A 24,578-nucleotide genomic window follows, 5' to 3' on the forward strand; every position below is an offset into this window, starting at 1 on the left:
TCATTTTACTGTTTCCACTAAGCCAAAGTAATGGTTTGTTGTGGAAAACATACCTGTAAGTGGATGAAATATAACTTTTCATGCTGAATATTAGTCTTGTATATGTGCGAATATCCTCTTATGCCATACAAGCTTCTCAATTATCTGTGGTTTTGCCTCTTTTTTTCTTATTGCTAAAAGGGGTATATGTATATAACCTTGTCCCTCTCTTGTTAATCTATAGTGCAGCATCTAAATTTGAAATATTTTCTTCAAAGCAAACCAAATGGCTCTTTGCCACATTCCCCTTGAAGCCAAATCTTCAGACTAAGCTTTACAGAAACTGAAACAGTGCTTTGTGGACCTCACTTGAAGTATGCAGAGTAATTAGTTGTGCTCCTAACTTAGCACACGGACCTGAGAGTGCCACTAGATGTTTGGATGCACACTATGAATTGCTGTATGCCAATATAGCTGTGTAGAATAAAAGTTATATAGGCATAAATGCATTTTAATCTGTGAATAAAGGAAAGCATAACGTGTGCTTTTTGGCAGGTGTCTAAGGTCAAGAACTGCCAAGAAAGCTTTCATGTCAGATCATCATTTCTATCAAAATTACAAACCTAAAACACAGGTTTGAGTGTAGCAAGTAATATGAGATACTGTAAAAGCATTGAGAAATTATATAGGATAAATATATAGGATATATAGGGAAAGGCTTAATGTAACATATAAACTTTAAAGATACAATTTAGCTTCAGAAGGATAAAAGAAAATGAACAGAAAAGAAAGATTTGACCTGAAGCTTTCTACAGCCAGAAGTCAAGATGATGGTTTTATAACAGGCAACCAGCAGAAGAAAAAACGAACCAAGGTCGCTTTGCAGTAGTGATAGACTACCTTTGCGTATAGACTTGATCTAATGTTTGATTGTCATACAGATATAGAATATTTTTTTAGAATCACTGATATTAACAGTGGAGTTCGCATCCATTTAGCATTGAACCATGGGTTCATCTGCTGATGCCCTGAAACTTCCTTAGAAACATGATCTTAGCTATGATTTTTTTTTATAGCTTAGCCATCTGTTATTGTTACTGAAGTAAAATTCAAGTTTTATTGTTAAACACTTCTTCGTGTTCTTTTTTTTATTACCCACAAGATGTGGGATGTATTTGACTTGCGGTTCTGTTTTGGACTGGGCTTAGATTCTATGTTTTAATGTGTGCTTCTAAGAGTAACCCATTTTTGGAGTAGTTTCCTCAAACTTCAAGTCTGTAACCTGAAGCAAGAGAGCAGGAATGTCTAAAAAAAATTGCCAGAGCAGGGTAGTCTTTGAGCCAGGTCCTGTTCTGTTCAGCAACATGCAGAGGGCAGGTGAGAACATCTGTGCCGTAGCCCACCTCTGACTTGCACAGGGTTCAGGTTGATGATGCTTACCAAGGGAAATTCTAGTGCAAGCTTGAACTTCAAACAAGCAATTTAAACATTTGCTCTGTGAAAGCAGCAGAGTGGATCACGTTTTGAAGACAACTGCGAAGGCCTGAGTACCTAATACCTCACGTGGAGTGCGTTAGTCCTGTGCCAGCTTTCTTTAATAAGTAAGCTTTATGAAGTAATTCTTTCCGAAGTTGCCTGATGAGCTGAGGTACCAATTGAGTACACAGAAAGTAATTTAGATTCTTATTGCAAAGTTGTTGTCAATTCTTTTTTACTACTCAATGTTTTCAGTTCTTAATAGGCAGAAAAAACTGAGTGTTGGAAAGCCTGAAAAATCACCATTCTTTTAACAAATCTTGACTGACAGTTGCTGACACATGTGCTTGTGTGTAGAGGCTTCTTAATTAGTTCAGTCAGGGTTGGGCAGAAGACATTGGTTTCATACTGGAAGCTAATGGTTAGCTTTTCTCTTCTGAAATCTGTTTTCATGTACTGCTGAGTTAAGCAGCATCAGCTCAATATGAGGTGGATCCCCAAAACACAGGGCTTGTTCAGTGGTTAGCCAGTTACTAATATTTTTCAAGTTTCATTATCCACAGTGATTCCAAGTTTTCTTAGTGTATCTTTTATATGTGGGTACCGTTTGGCTTGTGTCAACTACAGGCTTTTCCTCTGACAAACTGAATGATGCTTGGTTTGGTTTTCTTCTGAAAATGAATAGCTGCAGTTTAGATGATTCACTGTCCCTCTCTAATGACTGTAGACACTTTTCCACATTTGTTCTCAACTGTTGTGACAATTCTTTGAATTCCTGTTGTAGTTGGCCTGAGATACTGGCATATGCTTTGACCTTTTTCTGCTGTGAAGTTAAGCTGCAAGTCAAGGGAGGGGGATTGTATATAATAGAGATTCCTAGAACAGGATGCATTAATCTTCCTGCTGTTCATAGAATCATAGAATGGTTAGGGTTGGAAGGGACCTCAAAGATCATCTAGTTCCATCCCCCCTGCTGCGGGCAGGGACACCCTCCACTGGACCACGTTGCCCAGAGCCTCATCCAACCTGGTCTTAAACACTTCCAGGGAGGGGGCATCCACAACCTCTCTGGGAAACCTGGTCCAGTACCCCACCACTCTAACAGTAAAGAATTTCTTTCTAACATCTAATCTAAATCTACCCTCCTTCAGCTTAAACCCATTACCCCTTGTCCTGTCACTACACTCCCTGATAAACAGTCCCTCTCCAGCTTTCCTGTAGGCTCCCTTTAGATACTGGTAAGCCACAATTAGATCTCCCTGAATCCGCCTTTTCTCCAGGCTTAACAACCCCAACTGTCTCAGCCTGTCCTCATAGGAGAGGTGCCCCAGCCCTCCAAGCAGCTTCATGGCCTTCTCTGGACTCTTTCCAACAGCTCGATGTCTCTCCTGTCCTGGGGCCCCCAGAGCTGGATGCAGTACTCCAGGTGGGGTCTCACAAGAGCAGAGCAGAGGGGCAGGATCATCTCCCTCGACCTGCTGGTCGCACCTCTTTTGATGCAGCCCAGGACACGGTTGGCTTTCTGGGCTGCAGGCGCACACTGCCTGCTCATGTTGAGCTTCTCATCAATCAATACCCCAAGTCCTTTCTCCTCAGGGCTGCTTTCAATCCATTCCTCGCCCAGCCTGTAGTCGTGCTTGGGATTGCGCCAACCCACGTGCAGGACCTTGCACTTGGCCTTGTTGAACTTCATGCAGTTTGCACGGGCCCACCTCTCAAGCTTGTTAAGGTCCCTCTGGATGGCATCCCTTCCCTCCAGTGTGTCGACCACGCCACACAGCTTGGTGTCGTCGGCAAACTTGGTGAGTGTGCACTCGATCCCATTGTCCATGTCACGGACAAAGATGTTGAACAGTGCCGGTCCCAGTACCAACCCCTGAGGAACGCCACTTGTCACCGTTCTCCACTTGGACATTGAGCCGTTGATCACAACTCTTTGAGTGCGACCATCCAGCCAATTCCTTATCCACCTCGTGGTCCATCCATCAAATCCATGTCTCTCCAATTTAGAGACAAGGATGTCATGTGGAACAGTGTCAAATGCCTTGCACAAGTCCAGGTTGATGACATCAGTTGCCCTTCCCTTATCCACGGACGCTGTAACCCCATCATAGAAGGTCACCAAGTTTGTCAGGCACGATTTGCCCTTAGTGAAGCCATGTTGGCTGTCACCAATCACCTCCTTGTTTTCCATGTGCCTGAGCATAGTCTCCAGGAGGGTCTGCTTCATGATCTTGCTGGGCGCAGAGGTGAGAGTGACCGGCCTGTAGTTCCCTGAGTCTTCCTTTTTACCTTTCTTAAGAATGGGGGTTATGTTCCCCCTCTTCCAGTCGGCGGGAACTTCACCAGACTGCCAGGACTTCTCAAATATGATGGCGAGTGGCCTGGCCACTTCATCCACCATTTCCCTTAAGACCCACGGATGCAACTCAACAGGTCCCATGGACTTGTGCACCTTCAGGTTCCTTAGATATTCTCGAACCTGATCTTTTCCTACAGTGGGCGGTTCTGCATTCTCCCAGTCCCTGCCTTCTGTGACCTGGGCACTGTGGCTCAAGGATTTGCCAGTGAAGGCTGAGGCAAAGAAGTCATTGAGTACCTCAGCCTTCTCCGTATCTGGGGTAACCAGTTCACCCATTTCATTCCGGAAACTCCATAAAATGGTATTAAAAAAAAAGGGCTGAACACAATCTGTGAGCTGTTAACCCATTGAATAAAAGGTAATTTTCCTGCCCAGAGCTGGTCTTCTCTGCAATATAACATTAAATACTTGGCTGCCTCAGAATCACAAGCAATTGAAAAACCACTTGGTTCTGTAGTACTCAATTTTCACTACCTACTAAAGTATACATGTCTCATCTTGTGCCTGTTGGTATTCTTTCTATATTAATGTGCAGATCTAAACCTTGAGAATCAGTCAGAAGGAAGCTCAGATGTTTTGCAGACCCTCTCTGCTAACTGGGAGAACCCAAATAATGCACTCTGAACCTGACAACAGATGATCGTTCATTCAGACACTCTTGTGTCTGAATTAAGGTGTATCCGGAAGTGCAAAAATTAATTGTGTAAAGAATCCATCACACCATTACTTTCACATCTGGCCATTTTAATGGATGTTCACTGATTATTCCCTGCTGCTTGCTGGAGATCTGCAAGTCAATTTCTTATCTATTTAGAAAGCACTTTATTATATTGCATAGTGCTAACCTCTAAATTTTAAAATATCGTGTGCTGTGAAGTCACACTGTGCAAAAAATCAGATATCTATCAGCTTGTCAGTATAACCAAGTTGATAGCACCAAATGTTAGTCTGATTGATCTGTTTTGCATGAAGGCACACTCATCAGTACTAAGAGATAGGAATCCAGTTAATGGATTCCTGTGCTAACATCTCTTTGCCTGTTATTGATGACAGTCCAGCTGACCTGTAATTCTCAGCTTTCCTGGTTGCTTCTCTTTCACCCAATGGCTCTGCTAGGCCATTCACTCACTCACATTGAAGCCTTCAGGACAAGCTGCCTGAGCATCAGCACACTTTTCTTGCAGGTGGTAAGTGCTTGTGATTATAAGTACAGTATTCTGTCTAGAAAGATGTAAAAAGCTGAGCAATTCTAGGGTTTTTTCTAATAATTTCACCAGTTGGAAATCTAGACATTTCTTATCAGTAGTGAACTAATGCCATTAGGAAACATTTTTCAGTAAGTCCCTAGCCTTGTAGCTATAACGGTGGTGGGCTTTTTCTTTTTTCTTTCTGTTGCTTCCATATTTATTTGTATAGTCTGCTCATTCTGATGAATTTGGACTTCTTATTCTTTATAGCTCAGTGAATTAAGTTAGACTGTCACCCAAAATCATCTTAACCAGATCTCTTGACTACAAAAAAAATCTTATTTTAGGTAGAATTTTTTAGTGTTCTTAAATGTTTTGTCCTGTTTGATTTTTTTTTTTGTTTTTTTGTTTCACTTTCTTCAGGAAACTAGCTTTTTGAAGTAACGTTGGGTCTAACTTCGGTTTCAGTTTCTCTGTTTGCAGTATCAGTTATGTTCATCCCTGACCTTGCAGGGGACCAACATTTTCCAGTCACCATTTGATTTTTGATGCTTTATCTCCAAGGACCAATTAAGCAGTCTGTAGTCATGAGGAGGAAAAAAAAAAGTATTTAAAATATGCCTAGTGAGAGTGGGTGAGTTTTAGGGAAGTTGCAACAGCAAGGTAGTGCTGTTAACCTTCTTTTTGTCCTACTACTACTTTAATGAAGTAGTAGTTGTCCTCAAGTACTAGCTGTTGCTTACTGCTGAGAGAGTAAAGGGAAGTTTATGCCAACTGGTAAAGGAAAAAGCAGATGCTACTCAAAAGTAAAGAAATCCTAATCAAGGATGAAGCCTCTTTGAGAGAGATGCATACACTGGAAAGAACGGAGGAATAAATTTCTGCAGTTGTAAGAGTATCTGGCAGTCGTCTCTTGCTGATGTTCAGTTCTGTGAAGGGTCGTTCTCATTCAGATCTCACCTCTGCTTCTTGCCTGTGGTGCTGTAGATCTTCAGAGCCTTCCCTTGCTGATGTTACACTATTATTGCCTGTGAAGCTTTACTATACTACTCCATGTCTTCTCCTTTAAACTGTACTATCAATATAATTATTTTATCAGCCTTAAGGCGGTTGTTAATAATGCATACAGGAGACTGGGGCTGTCCAAGAATGTTAGGTTTTTTGGTTAAGCAAATGATTTTCAGTGGTGATTTGAAAATGCCTTCTGTGGAGGTCAGCATGAAAGCCATGAATTTTTTCAAGAGCTAATTTGTGTGGTTGAATTAAGAATCTTGTGTTATTCTCTTTAAAGTTTGTGTCTGCAAAGGGAAATGCAAGTGCAACAATTTGCCACTGGTATTTTATTGCAGCTTTGACTTTTTAGTAATGAAGTTTAGTACAGGATATGTGTTATTATGGATTATGTAACACCAGCAGCCTTTTTCCCTAGAAACACATTTGTTGCCAAAGAATTGTGTTCCCTATTTATTTATGCGCCTAGAGATAAAAGTTTTCTGTATTGTATTTTTTAGCATATTTTTCAAAAGTCACAGTGGCATATAGATCCAGAACTATGTTTATGAAGTAGATCCAGAAAAATAGTACAATGTGTGGAACAGATGTGTGTTTGTTTTTACAAGATCATGTAGCATTACATTTAAGACTTCTAGTGCAAAAGAGTGAATTTTCATAATCTCTTTTTCTTTTAAAACAGACTGGAGGCCAGGAGCAGAGTGCAGCACTGGCTGTAGGTAAGAACTGAAACTTAACCTGCTTGAAAACTCTCCTGACATACAAGAAGCAAAAACTATGATGGGACTGTGCTGAATACTCACAATTTTCTCAAGAAATCCTTTCCCCCCATTTGCTTCTACAACTTTTGAAATTTCTAATGTTCACTAGGAAGTCCTGATCTATAACCTAATTTGTGCCTCTCTGTGGTTAAAAATGCTAAACAGGTTGCAAGCGTTTGGTTTTTTGCTTGCATGGTACCTTAGCACACAGCCTGGTAAAGATTTTGAAAACTTCACTGTAGCAATGTGAAGAAGTCCCATTGTTTCAATAAAGGCATTTTTAGTGTGCATATAGTAGTTTGGCCAGATTTAAGAACTTAAGCTGGAAGATTGTACTTAAACTTCTTGGAGGATTTGAATGAAGAGATGATGTTTTGGTGGTTTTTCTTTCTCAGTCTCTTTAAAATTACTGTGTAACTTCAATTTTTTTCTGAACTAGATGCCTTATGCCAGAAACCAGTATTCTGAACCGGCTTGTAAGACTGAAGAGGTAGCATGTGCTCAAGTGAAGGTTTTAGCTTTTAGTTTTATAACCTGCTACTTGTCATCTAAGCTACGACCTAGAGTGTGTGTGTTTATACTTCATGTTTATTGTGCTGTGCCAACATAGCTAACTATCTTCTGTCAGATTGGGCAGGTAATGCTACCAAATGTGAGGTAGGATTTATTTTTCTTCTCTTTCTGATTCATCATCAAAAAGCTCCTTTGAATTCTGAGGAGCTGATTAAATTGATTTGTCATCAGTTTTGTTGACAGTAGTAGAAAACACTTCCAAGTGCTATATCCAAAACTATTTGAATACTCCATTCAGGAATTAAGAATATATGGTATTATAAATGTGTATAAAAGTAATTGTCCCTTATTTTAGTGCATGATTGATGTATTAAAATACTTGTTTCAGAGAATCACTGTTTTTGAGATTTATATCACATTTTTGTTGTTCTTAGCTGATGGCAATGCTGGGTCAGACCAACAGTCCTTCTAGCCTACTGTCTTGCCTCTCAGGGGTTATGGAATGAGTCAAGGAACTGGGCAAGCGTACAGCAGTATTTTCCAAATCTACAATAAACTAATGGAAAAACATCCCGTGCCAGCAGTAGTGGTAGCCTTTATTCGGTAACCTTTACTTCCGAAGTAATGGATTCGAGCTAGTGCAAACTTTTATTTTCATCATCGTGTGCATTTGCAAAGGATACGTTGTAAGAGTCACTAAACTGAGTCAGACCATGGGTCCGTCTAGCCAAGTACAGTCTCCAGGTATGCCCATCTTCCCTCTGCATGTGTGCACTTGGTTTTGCTCATCCTTTCACACCCCCAACTTATTCCTCTAGAACAGCGCTGCTTCTGCCCAAGAAGGTGAGAGTCATCCAGAAAAGCTAGCAAAACTCAAGGGGCATTGCTGGGAATGGTGCTGCCTGCAGAAGGAGGAAGGTTGTCCAGCAAACAGCGACAGCACATGGCAAGAAACTTTATTTTCTTTGAAAGCATGAATCAACAGTATTTTGGGTATTGAAGCGAAAATGTTTATAAACCAAGGTGGTGGTGTCCACTAAAGTTCAGGTCTCTGGCTGCTGATGCTTTCACCTTCTCCAGCTGTGCAGAGACAAAGTAGCTGTCAAATGCTTAACAGTATCTTAAACCAGCTGGGCATCACCAGTGTGAAGGGTTTGAGGGGACTGGCAGAAGCCTTACCTGAGCAGCACTTTCAATGGGAAAGCATCAGTAAGCTAACAGTGGTCAAGATCTGGAGACTATTGAAAACTTTGGTTAAGCTTCAAAGAATGGGGCAAACTTAACTAGATGTTGCTTTCTGAATAAGGTTAAAACTTGAAAAAAAAGCTTAAAATTCAGTAAAACCTGAACCTTCAAATGTGAGCAGATGCCTAGGGAAGAGCAGGAACAGGGAGAGCAGATTTTGGTGGTTCTTCTAGTATGTAAGTATTTTCAGGTCAAGTATTTTTCTGAGCCAGATGTGATTACTAAACGTATTCAATATTCTTTAATTGTTTTCTGTTCCGCAAATGTACCTGGTTTTCCCCAAGAACTGCTGCAAATTCCTTGTGAGACAAGATGAGATGGACTTGTAGAGTTCACAGATGGACTAGTGCAGGAAATCATAACTCTGATATTCTGTGTACTTGCTACTGATCTTAACCAATTGTAGGTTGTATAATATCACTGGAGAATAGCCAATGTTCCTCTGTAATTCCAATAGGTGGATGACAATAAATTGCCTTATATCTTACACTTACAGGACACCTTTTTTTTTATTTTAAGATTAAAAGAAAATTTGAGATATATTGGGAAGGATGGAAAGTGAGATAAAAGATGATCAGATTTAGCACAGCTAGAGGAGACTAGGCCAGTGTGGTCTGACTGTTTTAGTTTGTTTTATACTTGCTTTTGAACAAGAAAAACTATCCAGACTCAATAAAAGTAGTTGATGCTATTCCTCATGAGGCTATTTGAAGAAGTAATTGGAAATAACAAAGACGGCTGTAGAACCTTGGTCTTGCAAGAAATCTCTTGTGAAACTTTAAAGAAGCAAGCAACCATGTAGAGACCAATTTTGTCCCCCTGTCCTGCCTAATGCTTGTCTGTTTTGTTACTATTTCTGAAAACGGATGGGATGGGAAGGACTATCATTCTGGTAGTCATCTTCTTTTGTACCATCAGTAACTTGATGTGTTTCATTAGCCTTCTATATTCTGCAAACATAGTCTGACTGGTGTCTCAGAAAAAGGAAACACCACAGAATAATCAGAAATCTATACTGAAATAGGGAAATCTGCCCTTCCAGCTACGTGATTTGGCAGACAATGGGACTTGCCTTCCTCCTTGGTAGTTCAGAGCTGGTGTGTCAGAACTGAACTTGCAGATGGACACTCAGTGTCAGGTTCATACACACAAGGTTTTGCAGTTTTATACTGTGATGTTCCAAAAAAAATGCCTTGAGATAGAATATGTCAATATTTATATCCATCAACTTGATGACTGGATAATGTGTCGTAATATTGTTAGTGTAGGATTTGCAAGCCAAGGCACCGAAGGGGTGCAACAGTTTGGAGCCAAACTAAAAGAAAACATTTAATTTTGAGTATCAAGCAGTGATGCAGATGACTACTCCTTGTGGCAGTACATTAGATGGCAGTATTGCCAAGGTTATTTGTCAGAGCCTCAGTGCACCTTCACCCAGCTTGGGTACTGAAATGCATGGCAGTCTGATTCTTAGAGATGGGAACTCAGCTATTTTGAAAGAAAACACATTTCCAAATAAAACGAGGTGTGAAGAGGAGTGCTTTTTCACAAGTGAAATACCAACTAAAAGGTGGCAGATCAATTGGACTGGATGCTATAGCGAAGTTAGGCTTTGAAAAGATTTTTTTTTTTTTCCCTAGCAGTTAGATAAAACTAGCAGGTTTGGGAGGGGTTTTGAGGGGTGGTTTTTGTTTTGTTTTTTTTTCTCCTTTACACTGATATGAAAACTGGCAGGAGGAAGACTTATACAAATTATTGTTATTGTTGGGAGGGGGTTTGGAGATGAGAGCTTGACAGCTGTTAAATTACAGGCTGACATCCTTGAAATAGGAAACTTTTAGTAATGTGGTAGTATAGCACAGTTTTAATAGGCATGCCTTGTTTTGTAGAGTAAGAAACTTTTCTGTAAAATAATTTAAAAAAAAAGCAATCTGTAAATCTACTGCATCTCTTGTTAAATGCTTTTTTACATCTTTATGTACCTGGTAAAATTAGAATGTTCTCAGCTTACTTTGAAAAAAGACTTCAAGATCAGCCACTGTTTACATGATAATGTCATGGACCAAATGCAGTATTTGGGTTGGAAGGAAAATGATGGCTGTCAAAGCTGTAAGACAGTTTGAACAGGCTTGTTAGAAGCTTCCCTTTCTCTGCAAGATCAGATTGTAAGGGTGACCTGACCTCTGTTGGAGGAGTTGCAGAACTGCAAAAGGCTTTGAAGATTTCAAACTGAAGGAGAAGGCAAAGTGCAAATTGCATTTGAATGTAAATGTTCCTGAACTAAAAAATAGTTGGTTTTTTCCTGATGGTTGCAATTAAAAGAGCATTATGCAGAATTAAGCTAGAAAGTGTGATAAGCTTTTATAATTTAGAAAGAAGAAAGCATATCTAATTATTTTTTAGCCCCAGATTCATTCTTGGAAAAATTGTGGAGTTACTTGTTGAAGGGTAAATCCGAGCTGGTTTTTGGAGCATAGTCTCCACATTTCAATACAAGCTCTGTTTTCAAGATAAGAGTAATCCTTCCAGACAAACTGGGTTTTATTCCAGACTTGTTTGGGCACACTCAGTTATTTTATTGTAGCTCCTGTCAAATAAGTTATTCAGTGTCAGCTGTGCCACTAAAATATTCCCAAATTAACAAGGCTATAAGACTGCCTCTTCTAAAGGAACTGTGGATTCTTCAGTGCCTTTCCCTTGATTTCCTCTAAGTGGAAAAATGGACTGAATAAACACTGACCTGACCGTACTTTACAATTCTGGTTTTGAGGAATGTGAGCCTTTTTTCATTAGACTGTTTTCCCTGGCAGACCTCCATTTTCATGATATGACAAGTTTTGAATTCGGTTTTGTTCAGAAAGGAGACTTTATTGATGGTGTGTGATCTCAGAAAAAGTAACTTCAGTTTCAACTAAAACAGTTTATTGTATCAAAGTCAATTTATCCAAGAGGACTGACATCAGAGGCAGCATTTCAGCTTTTTTTTTTTTTTTTGCAGAGCTTTTCAGTAGCCTGAATACTTACTTTCTGATAAAAAAAAAAGATTTTCTATCTGGCAGTATAAATTGTATTCCTACTATTCAGATAAGACCTTGATGATTGAAGCCCCAGGAATTCAGTGGAGGCTTTTTTGGGGTTGTGGGTTTTGGTTGGGTTTGGTTTTTTTTTAGCTTGCATATCTTTTATTCTTGTGGTTGATTTGTAATGAATGGCGTGTGGAAGAATAACCACTAGGTGTCAGGAGTGGAAAGCAGTGCACGGATCTTTGCACACATTTAGGTTGTGAAGTATGTTGTACAAGTATATATATAACTGATGAAATCTTACGTTTGCCGGAACAAATTGGCCAGCAATGAAAAAAATTGTTTTATGCACAGCTGGTGACTGATGTGGCACTTCCTGTATGTGTTTGATTCTGCAGTTAGATATCAGTATCTGAACTCATACCTTTCATATTAATAATGTTGCTATAGCTATGAAAAGTCCGGAAAATGAGACCAGATTATCCAAAATTTAACTTGTTTTCAGCTAATAGTACCAAGCTTCTCTGTCCTAAATCTAAAGCTGATAATTTCCATGTGTTGGTCTCTTTTCCAGACCATGAGTGATAACTACAATTTTTTTGTTATTACCTCAATAATTTTTTCTTGTCTGGACAGTGCATTTTATTACTTTGGGATTTTGTTTACTGACAGATTTTTATTAATTTCAATACCACTAATATCAGTAGTAGGAATAGAATGTGTCAGAGGGCATCTACACTTTTCCAGCACTATTGGAAGAGAAATAAATGTACATTAGACTAGGAAAAACATGTTTGCATCCAAGGAAAACGTTATGACATTCTGAAAAGAGTGATTCCTGCAATGTAGTTTACAAGCCTGTTTCCATCTCTGCAGCACTCTCTAGCTTTTAAGGTTGAGGGCAGATACATTCTTGCCGCCTGTGAAGCGTAACTGCTTCGTCGGGAGAGCAAACACCACTGGATCCAGCAGGCTGTCTGCTCTGTGGTACCGCTGTTGCTAAGGGCAGCCTTGGATTCAGCTGATCTGGGCAGCCGCCTATTGACTGTCTTTGGTTTTATCCCTTCCTCCCTGTTCACGGCTAGATACTATAGGCAGAAAACGTTCAGTAAGCCTTGAAACAGTTGCCAAGCTGATAGGATTATCGTTCCAGAAAACACAGTGTAGGGAGACATTCAGCTAGTTTTTGGGTTATACAGTAACATTGTAAGTGTTATAACACTTATACTATAGTGTTAGACCTTTAATGCTGTAAGTATTTTTCACTTACTATTTTACCAAAATATCTCTGAACCAGAGGATTATGCCACACATGTGACCAACTGAAATTTAAAACTCAATCCCTGGAAGAAAACGTTTGCTCTTTCATTAGATGTGCTTTCCATATAGTGTTATGCTTAACTTCCTCCTCCAGACTCCAGAGCATGGATGTGAGGCTTTTGTGGAGTACAGTTTTCATACTCTGGATGTTCATGTTCAGTCTTAAGCTTCGTTAGAAGCAGTCTCGGGAATAGTGTATGCTTTTCAGAAGGTGAGCCGATGTTTTCTTGAAGCAGGCATTCTTCAATGGTAACAAACACATTTTTTTCATCTATTTATTTAACTGGATTTTTAAACTAGTTTGAAAGCATGCAATTCTTCCAATAGAACAAAGCAAAATTAAAAATGTCATGAATGTCTTTGTAGTATTTTACCTTTAACACAAGTAAGTTTTCCAGCTGCTGACCAGTTGCAAGCAAACTCCTTGTTAATGTACAGGGGGTTTTTTCAGGTGCGAGAGGGGGAAATTTCTCGTGTGTCCCGCTGAATTTAGTTGCATCATATATTTCTATGAAATTTCCCTTTGGCTTAGCTTAGGGGGAAAAAAAATTGAAATGCGTCAGGGATGTTTTCAGCATGAAGGGCATGCGTGCAAGACTTGTTTTGAAAATATGCCTTTTCTTTCCGCTTGTCTGATCATGACACTACACGCAACATCATACAACCCCATAAGGCTGTAATGGGCCAAATCATTGTAATCAAATGTGGCATTCCGTATGTCTTCCTCTGCAAGTAGGTCAAGTTTAAACCATGTTCTTGGCTTGCGCTCTCATTTCCCATAACCTGCTCCACGTGGCTCGAATATCGTGCTGGAGTACAGAGCATGCCAGGAGGGATTCTGGGCAGCTTCACAGGGACAGTTTTTTGACAGAGGCTGGTGGTTTTTTCCTGCTCTGATTTTATGATGTTGGATTCATGGAAAGAGAAAACTTCAGTGGTGTAAAGTTGCTTTTACTGACTGTTACACTGTCAGTTTACCTAATGAGTTACCTTTGGACACTGCACTATAAAATCTTAAAATCAGTAAGGCTCCTGGGAGAAAAAACATTGCAAGTTTTAAAGTGTACTGTGTTCTGAATGAGAATACCGCATAAAATTGGGCAGAAGTTGACAATCTGAAGCTGTGTAAGATTAAATAGGTATTGACCTAAACTGTACTTCAGTCTGAGCATGTGAATATATTGGTGCTGCTGATTGCAATATGCAGAATTCTTCCTGATAAGGATTAATTCAGTGTGGATTTTGTTCCAGTGGCACTGAAACAATTGTGGGTCAAAAGGTGTGTTACCACCCACAACAGTCACCTCCAGTCAATGTTCCGAGTCAGCTGTTTGGCTCTGGGACAAAGCCCAGCTGCAGGATATAAAACTCAATCCATCAGTAGTAGTGCTTGCTGTTGGCTTTGGTCTTTATACAGGCTCAAATCTTTCTTGAATTGGGGCTGACTGATGTGGCAGTGTGCTCAAGAAGGATGCGGTTAGTGCTGGAAGATGTCCTTGGCGAGCCAATGATAGCTCAAGGTCAGGGCTAGTTAACTGGAACCACATCTGACTTCCTAAAAAGAGTAATTCTACTTACTTCAGATGAAGTTGTGGACTTTCAAGGAAATTGAAAGAGTACTTGGTAAATCAGTACTGACTGGGAATGCCACTGTGGTTAATTACTAAGATAAGTCTTCATAGAACTACCAAAATCTTCTGTGCTGGTGATGCTTTTAAAAGGCATCAAATAGCAGATGATGTCCCTGGAGATAACTGTAATGACCAGGTTTTGTAGACTGTTTCTTTTACATGCAAATTGTCATCATCTTTAACATTAGAGCCAGTAGTGGACCTTCTATCATGTGTTTTGGGCTGAGCAGAAATGTGAATGACGAGCCATCTTGAACAGAACGAGAATCTCTAGTAAATCTGGATCTGTCAGGAGCCTGAGGCATCTCTGAGCTAGGTTGCTTTTTTCTAGATTGATCCAGGTATTCTGCTGACATAGCAGCCTCTTTGAAGGGTCAATTTTCATTTTCCCCTCTGTAGGGTTCCATCTGAGGGCAGCAGGTCACTTCTTCTTGCTACATAGCTATACATCTTGAAGCAAAATAATGTACAGAAGTGTAGAGCCATCTAAGCTGAGTCATCACTTGTTGACCTGCAGCTGCTTCCATGCATCTGGGAATTTCCACGCTGTGACACCACAGTCTCGTTTCTAGGAGGCTATTTGTGAGCTCGAGAAACTGGCATTTAGCCTTGCCAGAAGAGTAAATTCCTGTCTGTTGGATCTTGCGTTTGTTACCTTGTGAATGCTAGAGAGAGAGAAAGTGTCCTCCCAAAAAATTCTACATCAATTATATCTTCTCAACTTTTGTCTAAATTGAGTTTTCAAGCTCTTTTTCTAGCTTACACTTTTTTTAGATTGCAACTCAGAAGAATGGTCATTTTCACAGTTCTTAAAACACAGCAAATCTTCTGGTATTAAAGAATACTTGAGATCCTTGTATCGTGTATCTTGTATGCAAAACTGATGTGAATAAGGTTTATCAAGATTTTTTCAGTATGCTGAATGCACGAGGGAAGAGATCTTATGAACTTGATGAACGAGTGTTCATGCAGCTTTATATTCCTGTAAATTGAAATGTATTTTTATATCACATGTTGTCTTCTTGTTGCTGTCATAGTTGAACTAATCCATTCTCATCATCTTCAATTTCTCTCCTTTTCTGAGAGAGGCTGTTCACTGAACTGTTACTGTTAGGTCAGTTGCATCTTCTGCTTGAATTTGTTTCGTATCTACTGTTTCATTGTACTGCCAAACCTTTTATTGTGCTTCTCTATTTGTTAAACGCACTCCCAGAAAAGAAACCATGTATTCTTATTGGCAAACTTTTCTGAGGGTTGAAGGTCTGAATTAAGGTATTTGGATTGCAAAACTGAGTCCCTGCCCGTTACTCATTTTAGGAAGTGGTAGGGATTCAGTTTAACAATCTGTTCTGCAGTGGCTAGATGCTCTTGTGTAAACTTATCTTCAAAATACTTCAGCCCTCTAAGTATGCCCCTAGTCTGACCTCCAGAAGTAACATTATCCAATATTTAAACCACATGCATGACCCTGTAAACTAATAGGAGACTGGTTAATATCAAAACAAGGACAAAATCTACATAGAGGTGTTTGAGGTATTGAAAATATTTGGTGGAGGAGGGGATGGTGCAGCTGAAGAGCTGAAGCGTGGCAGGAATTGTAGGTATAGTTAGAGTTCTTATTAGGCAGTTAATACCATTCACTGGTATTGCGAGATACAGAAAAGTAATTTCTCTGCTTTCTGATGTTGCTTGCTTACACAGCATTGGTGCGTGTGTAGCATGTGAAGAATTCACTAAGGTATGGAATATAATAATGCTCTGGAAAAGAGGCCTCTTTAAAGAAACACATTTTGATCAATTAATTTTTAAGGTAAGTGTCTAAACTGGACACCCTAGTATAAAACTTCCTTAAATAATGGGTGTTTCTCACAGGCTCGGAAATCTGATCTGACTTTCAGAGAGCTAAGTTCAAATGCTTAGGAAGCAGGACTTGCATTTTCTTGAGTTTCACGGAGAACGCTGCATTTGCAAAAAGCCAGCATCCACCTAGTCATGAGGTGCTATGTGCAGAATCCACTGTGGTCAGTTGGATTATACTTAGCCTCTTTTCTAAAAATCTAGATTTTTAACTTGTTTGGTCATTCTGTAGAAGTTGTTGGAGCAAAGACTGAGTAATTTTCAACAATCTGGGATTAATCCCTTCATCCTTTTCTAGCTGTTGTTGATTGTGTGAGTTATTGCTGAATCATGTGGATCCTGAAAAATAAACTGTGCGCTGTTCTTAGTTTGGTTTTCCCTTACACACCAGTTGCATTTTTCCTAAGGAACTCAAGAAATCTGGCAACACAGGTTCTGAAAATTTGTTTTGCCAGACAATTTGTTTTGACTTTGCATGTTTTCAGTTTTCTTGATTCCTAATAAATTAATGATTCTTACTGTCATGCTGCCTCCTTCCAAGTAAACAGTCTCCAGTAACAGTAAAAATCGGCGGGGGGGGGGGAATGGCATACACTAGTAGGTTGGTATAGTTACACAACTTTGAAACTTGATTTTTACATCTTATGCTTGAATCCAAATGTCAGACTGTTGATGGCTTATTCTTAAATAATTTGAAATCAGATTTCTGAGGTAGTGTCTTGTGTTTCTCTTGCAGCAGCACTCCAGTGAACACCTGGTATTTTAGGGCAATGGTTCTTAAGTGTGTTTTCAGCCTCTGTAAAACATGGGAAGGTCCTTGAAAAGGCTGCCTTGTTATAAAATGCAGTTTTCATAGTCCTACTGAAGGTACTGATTTCTGAAACTTATGGTAACGTTTGAAAGTGTTCCATTAATTTATCTGACCTCGAGTAATCTAATGACTATTTAATTTTTCTTCCACTTTTCATTTCTTTTAGCTGCGATGTAACAGCAAACATAAGAACAGCTGTTGAAACTTGATTATCTCCTGGTTTTGGAAAAGTATAACTTGCATTTAACTTGTCACTTTACGTGATTTGAAGGGAAAAAAACTGTTCATTGGCCACAGATGACTACCACTAAGATGCTTTCCATAATTTGATTTGGATTATGGAGAGAGAATAAAAATCAGGTTTATGATGGCGCCAGTTCTGGTTTAGATTCTTTTTGTCTTAAGCAACAATGACTTAAACAATTGCTCAGTCATTATAGGTAACATAATTCTTTAAATGTGTCAGACAAAGATGGAAAAGAGCCAGTAATTCAGATCTTTATTTTTGTCAGAACTATAACTCTTCATTTTTTTCAATAATCACTTCTCCCTGAGAATAAGGGGAGCAGAAATGTGCTGTACAGTGCACGTTTTCTACTTCCCACCAGAAGGTGATGAATCCAGTGTGCAGAACCTGACGGGAGCCCTGCTCTGGTGAGCCCCAGGCGTGTACTTAAAATAGGAAATGGTTATTGGAACTAAATTATTTTGCCATTTTTATTTTTAGGTTTGCTGGCATGGGTAATCTCATTAAGGTGCTAACCAGGGACATAGACCACAATGCAGCACATTTTTTCTTGGATTTTGAAAGTAAGTCTTTCAGCCCTTCACAGCTGGTGCGTTTAAAGTGGTAGCAGTAGGGTTGCTTATACCTGCTGCAGTGAAGGCTAGGGGACTCAGTTGCAAATCTGCAATTTGAAAAAGTTGCATGTGTTTTTTCCATTCCTTTTTTTTTTCCTCCCCTCCGGAAGTAGCCAAGCCACCATCATGCTACTGTGTAAATTTTCTTGCCTTGTGCTTAGTCATTTTGGGTCTCTGTGGTCAGTGATGTCCATCCATCTGCCTGCAAATCAAGTAATCATAAAACAAAAAATTCTGTCAGTATGCCTTAGTAATCTGTGCTGAGCAGTTGTTCACTGTAATCTTATTTTATACAAGAGTGAGTACTAAATCATTCCTGATCCTGGTTCGGTCATTCATGGTGCAGTTAATGTGCATTTTTTTTTTTTTACATCCAGAAGTCCAAAGTCTGAGCTTCACAAATGTTTTAGGCAACTCGTGTAACAGATCTATGGTATACCTGTGTTAGCATTTTCTGCACACTGAAATGATGTATCTTGATGTGGTTTTCTATAATGGCTTTCTGACAAAATTATATGAGCTGACAAAATTAAAGCTCTTTCCTTCTGTTGTCCCATCAGGTAAAAATCCGTAGCATGGCCACCATGTTAACGTTGCAAATACGGTACTTAGCCCTTGTTGCGGTACTTCTGCTCAGGACACTGGTGCTAGGGTGTACCGGGACAGAATTAGTCACTGGCGATGCCTTCAGTTGGAGTTCTGCCCCGTTTCTCAAAGGGGCGGCTGTGAAGATGTTGGTGACGTAGTCACTTCTTTCAGGAAAGCTGCATTGCATCTCTGAGATCACCAGCTGTACGGCCTTGAGGTGGGGCTCTCCTTCCACCCCTCAGGGCAGCAGCCTGAAGGACGGATTCGTGCCTGATGGAACTCTCTGGTCTTCTTTCCCCCACCGCTTCAATCAACTATATTTGGGCTGTTCCTTCCTATAAAAAGAAAATTTTCTTTTCTCTCATTCTTGTCTTGGCAGGTACCTTAACATGGGGAACCTTCTAAAAGTTTTGACATGCACAGACCTTGAGCAGGGGCCAAATTTTTTCCTTGATTTTGAAAGTGAGAAGATGATTTTATATATCTATTACTCTTTGCCTGCAGTAGACTGCATTTGTCATGTATTAAATGTGTGTTTTCACTTTGCCATCCTTCTAACAGCTTTGCATGCCTGAGCTATGGATAATTGTTCAGCAAACTTTTGTAGAAAGCAACAATCTGTTTTAAAATAACCTCAGTTTCTAAAATGCAAAATCTTTACTTCAAGGCTTTCAAATTACATTTTACTGTTGGAATCTGATATGGCTCTTGTTTTAAACCAAAATTCTGTCTGCTTTTAATCAAAACTTTAAAAAGAATTTGAATTATTTGAAGACTTACCGAAATTGCAAGGAGATAACATGCACCTTAAAGGAAGGATTGACTATGAAACCTGGTTTGCTTTTCTTCCAGTGTGCCACTGCATACTGAATAATGCTGCATATACAGATTGGCTCACAACAGCTATTCATAGCTCTCCAACCTCATCACCTCAAAGGTGTATATGTGAACCTTATTTGATTTGGCATTGAAATCTGACAGTTAACCTCATCCCTCCTTAAAAAGGGGGCTCAGAGTATAGAGGTGGAATTGCTTTTGAAGAGAGACGAGATGTATAGCTTGTCCGCTCAATGCCAAGCGTTCTGGAAGGTTCACATATTGCTAGTATTTCTTGCTTTTAGGTTTTGTTGCATGATATAATATAGCCTAAGAATGGCAGGTAAGTGTTGTTGGCTGCTGCTGTGCATGTTTAATTACTTTCTTTTGGGATATGCTATTGCTTTACTCAGCTGCACATCAGCAAGCATAAAATAAGAAAACTAATGTTCAAGTGCATTTTGACCATGTAATAAAATACAATGGGATAGTATAACAAAAAAATGAAGTATTGTGATACGGATAATTTGAGATTCATTATATCTTCTTTTTTTCCCAAAAAATTATTTTTCAGTTGTGTTTGATTAAACAGTAGCAATTGGTTATAGTAGATCTAATGTGAAAGCGAATGCTTGGAGAAATATGTTTTTGCTTCAATGATGTTTAAAGTTATAACTTCAACTGTACTGTTGATTTTTATCAATTGTCTCTTCTGAATATACTGTTATTGGAAGATGATAGCCATACAAATTAGTCATAAATGGAAGATAATCAAGGGCTGCGTTCAAAAATCAGAAAGCAAAACTGTTGTTTAAAACCACTTCATATCTCACATATCATTGGAATAGGTATGACTTAGAGAAGTAGGGAGAACTGATGGCGAGAATATTGGAGTTGAGAAGCTCCAGCTTAATCTGCAAATACTGACCGTTTAATTGGACTAAATTAAATTCAAGTTAGCTGGATACAAGAGTCATAATTCTAAAATCAATTGCAATAAAATTGCTGCTATTTTTAAAAATACTGATTTTTTAGCTATCAGTTTTGTTTTAAAGTGCATGTTTTGAGCATGAACAAGATTTGGCATGAGAGTAAGCAGGTTGCTGACATGAAATGTTTACATACGCAGTCAAATTAAGTGACTTATATTATGGCTGAATTGTTAGACTGTTCTTTATTCATTTTGGACTCTGTCCTGTGTTTGTTTCTGCTTCTATACTGTGTATCCATGCTTCTTTCTACTCTGTTTCAGATAGCTTGCCTTGACAGGATCTTGGCTTTGACACAGTCAAGATCTTTCTTCAAGACTTGGCACTTAATCTTGTGATACTTAACGCTATGTTTTTATGTGGAAGAGCAAGTAAGCTCTGTATTAAAAACAAATTTGCCAATTCTATGTTATGCCTGGCCCAATAATACAGTTTGAAGTCTTTTTTTCTTAAATCCTTACATAACTTTGGAGTGAGCAGGCTAGTTATGGTATTGTGCAAGAAACTTTTGAAGAGCTAAAAATCTCATGTCCCTGAAGCTTTATAGGGATACAAACTCCAAATTTAGAAAGCTTTTAGACTGGTTTCTAAGATTTTTAATTTGTTTTCAGATATTTGTCTTGGTGCTAGATTCTAGTGATTTGTGTGACTACCAGAATACATGCAAAAAATGTTCCAATAAATAAGATGGGCTGTTGGCTTTTCCTTGCCTTAACACTGCTTAAGCTTACGTTTTCTTTGGTCGTTTGCCTTACCTATTTGAAACAAGGTTATCTTAAGTATTCTACAAAAGTCTCTGCAGTGCCACGTTAACATGAGCAGAGGGGAATGCACAGCTTTGTAAGGACAATAATCATAACATAAACCAGCCACCTACAATGTGGGAAACTTACAGCTCAACTGTTACGTTGGTGTCGTTGCTGTCACAGTGCAAATCCTTTCCAAATTTACTGACTTGAATAGTAGCTAAAATGCAGAGTACTTTTGGTCGCAGATGGTGATCTCCAGCTAGCGCTGACAGTATTCTGCATTACCTCCAGAGAACTTGGCTAGGTTTCAGAGGAGCCACAAAGATAGCATTCTCCGTAGGAATGATGATAGAGATAAATAAATTATTTCATCTCCAGCAGTCTGGGATTTTTCTTTCCCTTGCTTGTGAGTTTTGCCCAAGCCAGATTCAGATTACTTGATGTGATCTTCCCTGGGAAAAATCTCAGTTTAAATAGTGTTTGCTGTGCAGCATAAACTTTTAACCCCAAATTTCTCTCCTTACTAGTTCTGTAGGCTAGCCAAATACTTTTTTAAATAGTCACTAAATGTGTGTGTTTCCCGCATGCAATATGTTGTCATACTTCCATAGCATTTAGGTCGCATAACAGCATTTGTATATCGTTTTGAGTCTCCTCTTTTGTCTTTAATACGTTATTGTGTGAGCTTTCTGAACTCTAAATGTATATTGCATCTAGTGCAGTAACATTCTGATTAAATTTAAAATTAATTTAAAGATTAATTCCACATTTACTTGAGGGACCTCAGGCTTCACTTTTCTTACTATTAGATTAAAAATGGGAAAGTTTCCCTGAATAACCAGGGGTCGGCTCCCTTGGCAACAATATTAAACCTCAGAACATTTCAGTGGGCTTTGCTGTGCTTACCGTATTTGTTCTTTCTATGGAAAACGTGGCTAGTTAAAGGCAAAGCCTTGCCATAAAGCTGTAGCAAGAATTTGCATCTAAGGAAGGGTAAAGGGGAAATCCCTGAAATTGTGTGCCTCCTTCACCCTCCTGTTTGGATCCCTGGTGTTGCTGTTGCTTTTTCTTAGTCAAGACTAACTCCAGAAGTACAACTCCCTTTCCTGCTCTGTGCACTCCACATTGAGGAAAACGAAGTTCCACAATTAGTGATCCTCCAGAGGGGATCACGTAGCTTGAGTCCTGAGGTACATACTGACAGGTGGGAATGCTGCCTCCCTCTGTTGAAGATTACAGTAATGCTTAGGAAGAGGAACCTTTCCCTCTTTCTCCATCTGTGGTGGCCTTTCAGAGTACAATGCTCTAACTTGCGCTGAGAAGCAAATAAACCCAATTGCTCTGAGCCAGCCGGCACTAGGGCTTGAGGGTTTTCTACGTTGTGCCTTTTAAATCTATTCTAACACATCCTAAATGTATTGTGAAATGAATATAAAAGAATTTAGGTTTCCTTTTTAAATTTGAGCTCTTTTCTAGGTGCAGAAGAATTACAGATGGGAGAGGAACTTAGTTGTGACAAACCAGGCTTACAACTTTGCTCTGTTGGAGAGGACTAGATACACCAAAATGAAATACATACCTAAAGAAATAATCCAGAGCCTACTGGATTTTAAAACATGTATATTTATAAGTTTGTTATCAGAACAAACAAGCAAATAACACAAAAAAAAAAAAAGCCCTACTACCCCAATGAATTAAGTATAAACAATTGTTTTATGTTTCCTGGAACATCTTAGGGAAATGAAATACAGTAGTTGACGGATCAGGTCCTAAGTGAAACACACTAACAGAGGTGTTGAGGTGTTGACATGCATAGGCAGCTGTACAGTGAAGTCCATTTAATTTGTATCTGGAAGATGATTTTCATTTCTAAACTTGGAAGGTCATAGTACTACATCTGTTCTGCTTGTCAGTGGGTTTCAAAATGAGGAGGAGTTGTTGTTGTGGGCCATTCTGCTGTGCCCCCGACCCCTGTTGAGAAATGAACTCTCCTTACTAGAGAGGTTAAAGAAAAAATGGCATGAAAAATTAAATAGACAAGAGATGTGCCTGGTGCAAGATGATCCAAGTGGCAAGTCTTGATTGCATTATTTAACAACACAATCTGGAATGCTACAGAGCTTCACATTTTAGTCTGTATTTCACTATAGCATTTCATGTTTGTGCATGAACTGCTGCCAGTCAACTGGTGCTTACCTGTCTGCTCTCTTCCCTCATTTTTTTTGTCTTCATTTCTTACAGCAGTCTTCAGCAGCTTTCAAAATTATAAATGTGACCTTTGTGATGATCTGAAAAGCACTGGCCGCTTTTACTCAATGCCTAATCAATGTGGTGCTCTTATACTTTTTTTTAAAAGGAGTAACCAGCTTTTTTTACCTGTACTAATTTTTGTTGGTTCTCAAAATAATGCAGTTAAACTGTTGCAAGGTCTATATATAGCCATATTTGCTAGTAATGCCCACTCTCTATGTCTTAAACTATAAAAATAAGAAATATTATGCAAAAATTACAGCAAAATCCAGACAGGCAATGCACGTGAAGCTTACTTTCTCCTCATACAAACTTTGTTTGATAATGTTTTTTTGACTAGTGTGTAACACTAGGATGTTGTGATTATTATTTTTTTTCTCTTTAAAGTATGTACCTAACTTCCATCACTGTTAGTGGGAGTTATACATATGATCATGGAAAAAGCACTTTTAAAAGACATTTTCCAGACCCTTTGAAATGCACAAAATCAGGAGGATAAATTGTCTGTAGATAGCTTTTATTTGTCCCTATAAAAATGAATCTATTATTAATACCCTGACTCTTGGCATTGGAAATCCTGGATTAAAATATCCTGATACTTATTTCATAACGTATTTTGCCCATTTAAACAGAGAAATATTTTGGTTTTTTTCTAAGAGCTTCAGTAACTAACTTTTTTTTTTATATCAATCTAGAAGGAACTAACCTTGTAGCTTAGCTTCCATCAGAAATTTAAAATAAAAATTGATCTCATATCAGGTAAACCAGGTCTGAGATATTTATATTAGGTGATTATTTTAAAAGGTTAAAGCCTTTTGTGGATTCTTCTCAAAACATACTTTTTATTGAATGGCATTTCTTTAAACATATATCTGTAGCTTTTTTTGAAATGATGATCAAATATACTTTTGAAAGTCTTTAGCTAATTGCAGAAAAACTGGGAGACAGCATATATCCTTAAAGAGGGAGGAGGAAAAAAAGACAAGTTCACACTAGATCTTTTTGTTCTCAACTCTGATTTTGCAATTAGTGCAATAAAGAATATGTTTTGAGAATTAACTATATTTAGAAGTAAAACCAGTAAAAAGGGAGGCAGAGAAGATGGAAAATAATCTGATGCAGTATTTCTAGATAATGGTAGACATGAAC

General features: G+C 38.8%; 1 protein-coding gene across 10 annotated transcripts in view; it reads left to right on the forward strand.

The window, feature by feature from the left end:
• CYRIB (CYFIP related Rac1 interactor B) overlaps window positions 1–24,578 on the forward strand; it is a 97,847-nt gene that overhangs the window by 62,187 nt on the left and 11,082 nt on the right. For 8 of the 10 annotated variants that reach the window (XM_054814964.1, XM_054814966.1, XM_054814967.1 and 5 more), the window contains 2 exons: window positions 6,698–6,734; window positions 19,005–19,087. In XM_054814964.1, the coding sequence (XP_054670939.1) occupies window positions 19,015–19,087 (73 nt within the window). In that variant the 5' untranslated portion in view covers window positions 6,698–6,734; window positions 19,005–19,014. Of the gene's footprint in view, window positions 1–6,697; window positions 6,735–17,903; window positions 17,987–19,004; window positions 19,088–24,578 lie in introns of all 10 variants that reach the window. The other 2 variants (XM_054814963.1, XM_054814970.1) reach the window with 2 other exon arrangements.

This window comes from Grus americana, chromosome 2 (genome assembly GCF_028858705.1).
Source record: "Grus americana isolate bGruAme1 chromosome 2, bGruAme1.mat, whole genome shotgun sequence".
NCBI classification, from domain to species: domain Eukaryota; kingdom Metazoa; phylum Chordata; class Aves; order Gruiformes; family Gruidae; genus Grus; species Grus americana.